General features: G+C 35.0%; 1 protein-coding gene and 1 long non-coding RNA gene across 2 annotated transcripts; both read right to left on the reverse strand.

Moving 5' to 3' along the window:
- Positions 1–4,414: 4,414 nt before the first annotated feature.
- LOC111406847 lies at positions 4,415–6,332 on the reverse strand. Its single transcript, XM_023036216.1, has 6 exons — positions 6,202–6,332; positions 5,797–6,090; positions 5,334–5,673; positions 5,229–5,232; positions 4,966–5,156; positions 4,415–4,864 (listed from the first exon to the last, which is right to left on the reverse strand). Exons 1-6 carry the CDS (start codon positions 6,330–6,332, stop codon positions 4,415–4,417), a joined length of 1,410 nt encoding a protein of 469 aa, XP_022891984.1.
- Positions 6,333–9,644: 3,312 nt separating this feature from the next.
- Positions 9,645–11,520, reverse strand: LOC111406219. The gene is made up of 3 exons (XR_002704959.1): positions 11,405–11,520; positions 10,613–10,716; positions 9,645–9,930 (listed from the first exon to the last, which is right to left on the reverse strand). It is a non-coding gene; the product is annotated as an uncharacterized LOC111406219 (long non-coding RNA).

Here is an 11,520-nt window from a genome sequence, read left to right on the forward strand (position 1 = left end):
TTACAATGTGTCTGTGCTTGGAATGGCAGATGGAAATATGTGACCTGGACCCTTCAGACATGGAAATGGCAATGCCGTACACGTATGAAGTGCAATATATCAAGCCTGTCCAACCGTAATGTGCACGTGGGAAAAAGAAAAAGGGAGGTATGGTGGACAGATCCGTTCATTCCGTCAAGGCAACTAGGAAGCCGAGTTACTCGAGTGAAAAAATATCTACGCCGCTGCTTATGATTACGGATGGCAGACTTGGTCACTCTGATGTGCCTCTCGATGATGGTGATGACGATTTTGTTGACACCCCACCCAGATGGCAGGGAACAACGTTCAATGCCAATTCGCCTAGTAGGGAGGATCAGCCGGCGCCAAACGATGTAAGTTGTTAAATAATGTCAGCTGTGGGTCACAGGTCACATTTTCTAGCTAACGATTTTTTTGTCAATTCATTACGGGTCATAGGTTATTCCACCTTTTGCTGTTTTCATAAGTCGTCGTGTACACACGTCACATGTTATAGAACAGATCACATGTCACAGATTATGTCACATTCAGTTATTATTTTTGGTGCAACATCGTAGTTTGTTTCTATGTCACAATTTATAGGTCATTGATCTCTCAGTTCATTATGGGTCGCAGGCATCTGGACTATAGATGTTTTCACCATTGTATTGCCACTGATAATGGGTAGTCATGTGGTGCAAGTGGTTGACGAAATGCAAAAATAGTTTTTCAAACAATTAACTGAACTCCAAACTGAGAATCGTCGGATGAGTGTAGCAATCGATGCGATGAAATCAGAGATATCGTCGCTCAAGCATGATCAGCAAATAGAGATATCGTCGCTCAAGCATGATCAGCAAAACAAATTGAACAATATTGTCCACATGCAAGGTGAAATCTGTACAGACTTGATCGACATTAGATCGAACTTGCAGTTTATGATCGAATCTGTGACCGCCTTGATTTCTAGTTCCATGGAAGAAATCCTGACCAAATTCAGAGATAAATATGGGTTAAACATTGTCAGAGATTATGAACCTTTGGACAAGGTAATCAACATACCATGTGATCTCATAAAATGATATATGTTCATTTGTCATATGAATTTTAACTATGATTATACATTTTATGTTACAGGTTGGAGATACCGAAATTACAGTTGATTCTAAAGGCAAGGGTAAGATGAAAACCGACGTTGACGTTGAATTTCCATATAGCCTACAACCTCCATCCTTCGATTTGGGTGTTTGTTTCACGCAACCAACACCCATAGAACCAACGAAATTGAAAAAGGTGGAAACGTATGTTGCGTCTGTCGTATATGATGTTCTGAAGGACACGAAATCTGCTGAGAAGGTGGTAAGCCCAGATAATTTCGTCAGATATGTAAACTACTGTACGTTGCATGTTTCAGCAAGTTACAGCCATATCAAATTAATATGCAGGAGTCTCCTGTTTCTGCGCCAAGTTCTGGATTGCCCGTTAAGAGGGCTCCTAGGCTGGCTAAAGCACTTCAATCTCTGTATGTTCATGAAGGGAGGCAAAACAAGCATTCTAATAATGTCGTAATCTTCCAACACTACAATCAGTCTGTGGACCATGCCAATATTGCTGACTTTTAGAGTTGGTTCCAGAGAGAATATAAGCCACATAACAAGTATGATTTATTTTTTGTATATCATTATAATTAGTGTGTGTATGAATATTCAATCAAGTTTTCTTTGCAGGAAAAAGTTTAATGATCGAGATGATCGTATTCGTCCACCTTTTCTTGTTGGTCAGTTCCTCATCGGAAATAAGACATGGTGGTACGAACTTGTGTCTAGGGATGTGTCATTGAGTAGTTCGGTATGTATCCTTTTGTAAGTCTCAATTCATATGAGTAGGTCATAGATTCCATGGTCATGGTCATAGCCAAGTAACTATATGTCACTGCCCACATCTCTCTTACGTTTCAGCGTCTATAAAGTTCGCAATGCGATACACGTGTTTCATATGTCCCAATGCGGATCACATTTTTGTATGCATAACAGGTCACATGTAATGGTCACAGACCATTTGAGGTTGGTCACAGATAAAGGCAAATAGGTCACAGTTTATTTACAGAGTGCACTCCAGCATATTTTCTGGTCTCATTTCACCCTGCACAATTTAGAATATGGTGGTACGAAGTTGTGTCTAGGTATGGGTCACTGAGTTGTTCGGTATGTATCTATTTGTAAGTCTCAATTCATTTGAGTATGTCATACATTTCATGGTCATGGTCACAGCCAACTACCTATATGTCACTGCCCACATCCCTCTTACATTCAATTTATAAAGTTCGCAATCCCATATGCATGGTTCGTATGTCCCAATGCAGGTCACATTTTGGTATGCATAACAGGTCACATGTAATGGTCACAGACCATTTGTGTTGGTCACAGATAACGGTGAATAGGTCACAGTCATTTACAGAGTGCACTCAAGCATATTTTCTGGTCAGAGTTCACCCTGCACAATTTATATATCAATTCAATCTCATAGTTTTCCATTTTTTTAGCATATGGATGTGTGCTTCTACTACATACGTCAGTTAGCAAGTAATGGCAAAAACATCAAATTCATCGCCACCACGATTGACACGTTCTTTCAAGCCAAGCTAAAGAACATGTACCACAAGTTCAAGTAAGATCCAGAGGTAATTGTCACAGATGAGAGACTCATTGACGACATCACAGGTGCACGAATTCCACTGAGCAAATCTTGGGCACAAATGGACCTTGTGTTCATGCCCATTCTGCCTACAAACAAAGTGCATTGGATGCTTGCAGTGTTTGATATCAAAAAGCAGACCTTACTTGTATTAAATTCGGCAAGGGAAACATACAATGACATCAAGGTCCTTATCGGAATTGATCCTTTCGTCAAAATGATCCCTCACCTCATGGACCATATTGGAATTTGGAGAAAGGATTCAGATCCATCTGCTGACGATTCCAAGGAGTTGAAGGTGGTGCTTAATTCCTCCATCCCGCAACAGAATAATGGGTAATTTTTGTCACCGAGAATTTAAACATACTGAAATAATATGATTCTACACATAATGGACTGGAATTTTTTTCACTTTGCAAGCAGAATTGTGGCATATATGTGATTAAATATGCCGAGTACATGCTTTATGACGATTTAGGATCGATGTCGATGAAATTTGATGCGGCTGGAGCACGTCTAGATGTTGCATCATTGTTATTCAAGCACCGTAAAATCAGTACAAAGAGGAAGACGTTGCTGCCAACCAGTGGAGATAGTATAGTTATTGAGTGACATTAGAGGTGTAGTTTGAAAATGCAGTAGAATGGAATGTGAAGTGTGGTTATGGATAATTTTTTAGTTTGCTTTGAGCAATGGTGTTGTGTTCTGGGGATACTCTTTTGTATTTGATTTAAGCAACAATATTTAAGCAATAGTTTGAGCTTTGAATTTCATGTGTCTTGAAATTATGTTTTGAATGTATTATTCAGCTTGAGATATTATGTCACACACCTAACATGTCACAATCAGTATAATATTCTTTATGCACAACCATAGTTCGCTGCAAAGGTCACAGGCAACTGTAAACATGTCACAGAAGAAGTCACCGACCAGGTCACAGTTTGATGTATATTGTTTATATCACGGACAACTGGAAACAGGTCACAGCAAAAATCACATGTTCCAACTCTTATGCACAGTCATTGCCAATAGGTCACAGTACGGGTCACATGTCACATAAAAGGTCACCTAACATGTCACAATAAGTATAATATTCTTCGTGCACAACCATAGTTCGCTGCAAAGGTCACAGGCAACTGGAAACAGGTCACAGTAGAGATCACATCTTCTAATTCCTTATGCACAATCTCTTGCCAACGGGTCCCAGTACGGGTCACATGTCAAATAAGAAGTCACCGAAAATGTTGCAATAAGTATAATATTCTTCGTACACAACCACAGTTCGTAGCGAAGGTCACAGGTCAATGTTCCAGGTTCACATAACATCTAACAGACCTTTTTTTTCCTGTGACACCCCAAACTCGTTTATTATGAAGTTAATGTAACAACCTCCCCTCCCCCAGTGAAAGTTCGCACTGTAATGGTCACAACACATGTCACAGGTTCTTTTAGGGTATACCCAATCCCCACCTGTCATGTTTGCTTGTATTTAAAAATGTGTTCATGTGGAAAGAACATTACAAGTACAATGGTAAAACATCTTTATTATAAGGTTTGAACTTTGAAATGTTGTTATTAAATAAATATTTGTGTCCTCTAACAAATTGTGTCTGATATTACGTTCAAACAATGAATGAAAAAGTAAACCAACTATCTTAACGAAACCAAACTGTTGCAAGTTTCGTGATATGTATCATCAGTTGACTTCCTTATATTTTCTTTATTTTTTCGATTGAATCTGACTTAATGGAACCAAACTACTACAAGTTCTGCAATTTTGACCACTTTCATCGCAATGACCGCATTTGACGGTTATGTTATCTTCAACTGCAGATCTAAACATCTTCTCAGTAGGCCTTCCGCAACTTCGCTTTTGATTAGGTGGTAACACGACTATGTTCTCAAAGTTTTTGGGCACTATCCATTCATTTTGACTTCCTACAGGGAAAACAGTTTCGTTGTAAGTATTCTTGTATGCTTCTCTCGTGTAATAATATGAACAAAACTCATATGGATTCATCTTTACACTTGCATTCACAGTCAGAGCGTGTGGACATGGTAGTTGATCAACTTGAAGCATCCTACACGTGCATGTACGTCCTTCTATATCAACAAAAAAAGTTAAATTTTCACATCTGGCTGAGAACATTACCTGATTAATACGCACAACCTACAGCCAAAAAATAATATAACAAATGTCACTAAGAAGTTGGCCACAACGAACAAGTTACAGGTCACAGATAACATTTCAGGTACAAATGTTGACATTACCCTCAAGTTTCTAATATCCGTGCTCATTTCCCTCATTTGCTTCTCATACTTGCTTGACAAGGTTGTGAAAGTGATTTGCGCGGATTCCCGATGTCTACAAAACCACGACTGAATGGTTTGTCGCAATGACTCCAACAAAGCTACAATGGGATAATTCTTGGCAGATTTTGTGACCGCATTAACCGACTCTACTATATTCAATATCATTGTAAAATATCAATTCGTTGGCATGTGAAATCGTGACCATTTAGCGGGCCCAACACCGTCCTACAAACATAAACATGATTATCTGTTAATGATATACTTCACAATACTGTAATAAATGTATGCACAAGAATATAACTTGGTGGTAATATGTAATATATTACCAGGTAATCCCTTATATTTCCATTAATCGCGTCGAGCTGTTGCATGTTATATTCATATTCTGACAACGTGTAGGCACGAACAGCTGAATTAAATGTTTGCGTTATATTTTTACCCGATTTTCCATAACGTGACTTTAGATTTTGAAGGAGATGATACGAACAAATTCCATGACATGTTCCTGGATACACCTTCTCAATAGCATTTTTGATGCCATTATGGCGATCCGATACGAAACACAACTCTTCTCTATAGTCGTACGCCTTCCTCAAATTTTCGAAGAACCATGTCCACGAGGCATCATTCTCACTATCCCCAATCCCAAAAGCAAGTATGTATATGCTATTATTTGCATCCTATGTACATGCCATAAATAACGTCTCACCATAGTGTCCATTTAAGTACGTGTCATCAACCTCAACAACTGGCCTACAATATCCCTAACCTCGAATTGATGCGCCTAACGCCATGAAGCAATATTTGAACCTACTGTGACCATCAAGCTCCAGATCTATGATCGTTCCAGGATTTGTATGTTGCAACACGACAATGAATCTTGGTATATTATTAAAAGAATCTGCTGGATCAACCCTAATCAGTTTCAAAGTTTTCTCCCAAGACCTCCACGCTTTCACATAATTCAACGATACTCCATACGTATGCAACACGTCATTACGTATATCATTTGGGGTATACAGAGTGCGTAACGATATGTACTTGTATTTTATGCAGTGCGACACAAGTGTTTTTATTGCTTGCCTATGAAAACCAAGTAGAATGTTAGAAGCACATCTGTGACCTTCTACAATATGCCTAATTTTAAACAAGTCCGTTCTAGCCATCCTAGATGCTCTACAGATTCAATCACACTCGTCATGTGAACACTTGACAAGATAATCCTTCTTATCTGATCGAACAACCACATATTCAAATATGTTTTGGATCGCATAAAGGGACAAGCTCAGCTTCATTATCTCTTTGTTACGAAAAACCCTTCCCATCTCTACGTACCTGATACAACCGTGACCTCATGCTCATAGTTGTCACACAACGGTTCTATTATCGCCCCGCATATATCTTATGACATATCCATCAATAAAAATTTCGGTCCATTGGGTTCCACACCAAATGGTAACATTGCATTGTTCTGTTGGCTATCACCATTGGGTTCCACACCAAATGGTAACATTGCATTGTTCTGTTGGCTATCTTCTTCCGTGACCTCAATGATGATTAGATATTTGGATGGGTCACGTTCCATATCTTTCAACGCCATGTATGACAACACATTATTGTCATTCTTGATCACAATTGGAGGCAGTTCACTATTCAAAACATACTTCATTGTGACTACCACTTCAGTGGGATCCAATCCAATCTCAGCCACAACTGTATCCACCAGTTGCATGTACCCTCAATTACGATCAATTAAGACCAACGAAGGCTCTAAGCCATTCAATAGGCAAACATGTATGAATCCCATTTTTGCAACATCAACTAGAATAATGTCAATTACAAAACAAGGTGTACGTCACAACTAATGAATAACACAAATTATGACACGAAGTCACATTTTGCGTGTAACAGCAAATTCGTCACAGTTTCATTGCAAAAGGTCACGGCATCATGTCACATATGTAAAAGTTTCAAATGCAAATGGAGATCAGGTCAGAGTATCAAGTCACAGATATTGAAAAGGAGTCGCAATATGTAGACGAGAGGAAATGCGTCACCAATTATAATGCAATTAAGATCACGGTCATAATTCACATATAATAGGGATTCCATCGCAGTGTTTATCAGGCAGCAAGCGAATTGTGAGATTAATTGATTTTCAATGACGTACCCGATGAAAACCAAAACCCCTGAATACGACGACGGCTGCTGAATTGGATGCCGTTTGGACGAATCCGTTGACTAATTTGCTGTTAAGCGATTGTCTTTCCCCAACTGTGACCTAGATTATGCGATTGACGTCAATCGAAGGAATTCCATCAACAACAAAAAAAAATGCAAATTCATTTTTTTTGTCGTCAGCTTGGAGAAGGAACATTTTATTTCAGGGATGTAAATCTGTTATGATACAGACTGGCGTTGATGGAGATACGTTCCTAGTTTTTAGGAAATTGATTTGGAAAGAGATTTTGACATACAGTTGTTTATGAAATCTGATTTCAAAAAATGTAAACATGTTACCTTATTTTTGAATTGAGCCAAATTTACTATCGGTAATATGAATTTTTCCCAACATAAAAACCTTAAAATAGCAAAGCATAAACCACAAGTCCAAAAAAGGAAAATCAAACCTGAAAATGAACTCCAAAAAATTAGAAAATGTATAAACTCACATGAAATCTAAATGAAAGCAAGACACAGAACAAGATATGCGCACAAAGGAAAATGAATACTACAAAAAAGAAACATAAAAAATAATTATAGATTTTTTTGCCAAGCACGAAAATCATCTAATAGTATAATAGTAGTAGATCGCAGTAGAAAGGAAAAGGTTCTGGAGAGCGACTGTTATGGTTAACATCGAATGACGATAGAAAATGAAGGCAAACAAGAATAAAAATCCGATGTTAAATGACTTTGTTTTCAGATTTTATAAAATGACGTCATCATCTTGAACTTAAATGACACCATTATTTTCATAAATGAAAATATCATCGTTTTAATTTCTGAAAGGGAAAAAAATTAAAAATGAACCATGCAAGGAAGTGGCACCACGTGGTTCAATGCACATTGGCATTGCATTGCCTCTTTTATTATACTAGTGAGTTGAACGTGTGTTGTAAATTAGTTACTTACTATTAAAAAAATGTATGTAAATTTTAGAGAAATTCATTTATAAATGACAATGTCGGAGGAAAATGCCTAATCTGCAACAAGAGCGCAGAACAAAAAATTTACATCTCAATTTCTTATAAAACCTGAAAGATAAATTGCAAGTTCTGCTTTTTATTAGCAGTCTACAAATATCAAATATTGATCTCCTGTTTCACTATTTTTCAACACTCGATCCTTTTAACATAACTATGGAAGTAATTTCGTTACTCACCCATATTTTGAAGCATAGTCCAAGTAGATGACAACATTCACAGAACTCCTATAGAAAAAAATACACTGTACTCCATTAAAAATAAAGAGACCATAACAACTCCATCCTTTTAATTCGATAGGAAATCAATTAACACAAATTACAAAATTTTGCAGGAACATCAAAGTATTGAGGAAACAAATTTATGTAATTTCTATCTCGTTAAAAACTAAAACAAACATTAAAAAAGATGGAGGAATTCCTTTTTCGAGAAAACAATAAATGATAAAATAATCAAACAGGGAATTGAAAGAACAAACAAAAACATTGAAAATTCCAAAACTAAGGGATTATGAAAATAAATAATAGAACCACGTAATGATGCTAGTAAAAAGTTGAGGACTAAGAAATGGAGATATTTAAACTTCTGGTTTTGCTTAATATAAACATCATAAATAATCATGACATATCCTACAGCTATGTAACCATTAAGTACTAAACAATTTATGCATTTAAGCCCTTGTGTCTATGATTCAACAACTTGAATGTTGGTGTATCATATATCTATAGAGCCCGTTTGAGCCACATTAATTGTAGAATGAGAATGAAAAATAGAACCGTTATGGGCCCTACACAAGAGATAGAAATTCAAAAATGGTGACTTAATGTAATGGATAACGATCATATTTTTCATTTTAATGAGGTAAAAATGTGGCTCAAACAAAGCCATAATATATTCAATATCACATCAAGAGAAAATGATTTTTTAGACGCTTTTAACCCCCTACAATTCAATTATTTCAATAATACCTTACTTTTCATTTTTCGATATTACATAATTCTTGTCATTTATGATATTTGTATTATTAATTCTCAATTAATTACATTCACATTAGCCTAGATTCAATGAATTTTCACTTAATGAATCTTGGATAACATGAATCTAGAGTTATTACAGATGAATTTATTCATATAAATGTATCTAAAAATTTTAAAGGGTGTTTAAATTTACGTATTAACAATTAATTTTTATATATCAAATGTAATATAAAAAGATTGCTCATTTAGAGTATTTCATCAATACAAAAAATTTGAATAATAGAAATTAAATTTTGGAAGTACAATTTGAGTATAATTTTCTTCTCTTAAATTTCTATGCTAAATTTTATTTTTTAATTCGTCTAAAACTCATCAAATCCTCCAACAGATTGGTACCAAATATTACTTTTACATCACTTATAAAATATTTTAGAATAACGTGTAATGCACGTTCAACTTTAACTAGTAAATCTAAAACAACAAACAGTAAAACAACATTTTATACTTTCCATCAACAAGCAAGAATAATAACATCAAGTTATACGATTTAGTAGTGCAAGCCAACCAAATTGAGCAGTACATTGAGCTTTGGTTTGACAAGAACACTTGCATCTTTTCAAATCCAAACTTCATCAATTCAACTGCTTTCAAATAGTTCCCAACTTCAATCGACTCATTCATTACCAAAGTTGCATGTTCAACCATCTTGTTGTATTTGTTTACATATAATCCCATCATCCCTACAACCAACAAAAAAAAAAATCAAAAAACTATAACTATAATCGATGAAATAAATTAAAGATATCATCAAATGTAAGATTTGATATCTCGTTAATAAATTGAATTCATAGAACTAGTGTGTACCATTATCAGTACAACACCACTTGAGAAATAGTCCTTGTTTGGGGTCCATTGTTCAAAAATACATTTTTTTTTCCCTTCTTATTTTCAACCACACATTCTTTAATAAATTAATATTATAATAAATCTAATACTTTTTCTTATTTTTTAAATCTTGTAAATATATTTCATTAGGCACAATTAAATATAGCCAAATTCAAACTATCATCGGTATACTTACTCTGCCATATCAATCTTTTATTTTCGTTTTTATTTCTCAAACAAATATACTTACAAATATATAAATACATTTAATAAAATTAAACAAAACCTGAATACCTAAATAGTGATAAATTCACTTCATTTTCTTAATTTGCTTGTTGCAAGGTTTCAGTTAATAAAAAAATTAGAAGAAAATGATCCACTAGGCAACGTCCAGGATAAAAAAATAAAACATCTAAATATAAATTATGAAAATTTCAACAAGTGGCCTAGATTTTAGCTTAAATAAATTGAGAAAAAGAATTGTAATCTCCTAATAAAACAAAGAACAAAAGAAGAAATTGAGGTGAAATTGATTACCTAGCATATTGAAGACAAAAGTAAAAGTCCTAGCAATTTTTCTCTAGAATGGTAGTGATCATCTTTGGAAAAGTCATTCCTTGAAGCTTCCCTTCAGCAACTCCCTAAAATTACCAACAAACTAAAATGTAAGAAGAAATTATCACCATTCTACAATTTCTCTACAAGTATTGTAAAGAGACAATAAACACAAATCAAGTCCAAAATAGCAAATTAACTCTTCTTCAATATGACACCGGTGTTTCGAAGCAGATACTAAAAGGTAATGATATGTCCTTCTTCCTATAACATTTAAATACCATTAGCATCTATATCTTGAAAATTTTATGATGCATTATGACACCATTAAAAATATTAACTACAATCTTACACTAAATTATAATCCAGTCACTCTCAATGGCCATATAATTTCCAGCATAAAGTACCTCCTTATGTTAAAAATGTGAAATAAGTAAGCTTAAAAAATTACCTCATTCACTTTATTAGGGATAACATTCATTTAAACGTTTTTTACTTTTGGGTGTATGTTGACATTTTAACAAACTACATTTCCAGTAAATTAAGAGACGAATTCATGACACTACTCGAGTCATGGTTGTTTGATCAAAACAAAATATGAGTTAACCATGTATATGTATAGAGATATAAGCATAATAAAATTATTTACATCATACCTGAATATTATATAAATCAATCTATTGACTACAAAATGAACTAAAAACGAATTATTAGAACAAGAAAAATGGAAGCACAAGTGATAACACCATGCATCATTGTCTAATCAATTCTCACCAAAAACCCATTCAAACGTAATACCCCTCATCGAGAAGCTCTTTGCATCTCTGACCAGCTTCAACTACTCCTAATGCTTTCTTACGCCACTCATGTTGAAGTAGCCTATATATGTG

The sequence above is a fragment of the Olea europaea genome, chromosome 12 (assembly GCF_002742605.1).
Source record: "Olea europaea var. sylvestris chromosome 12, O_europaea_v1, whole genome shotgun sequence".
NCBI lineage: Eukaryota > Viridiplantae > Streptophyta > Magnoliopsida > Lamiales > Oleaceae > Olea > Olea europaea.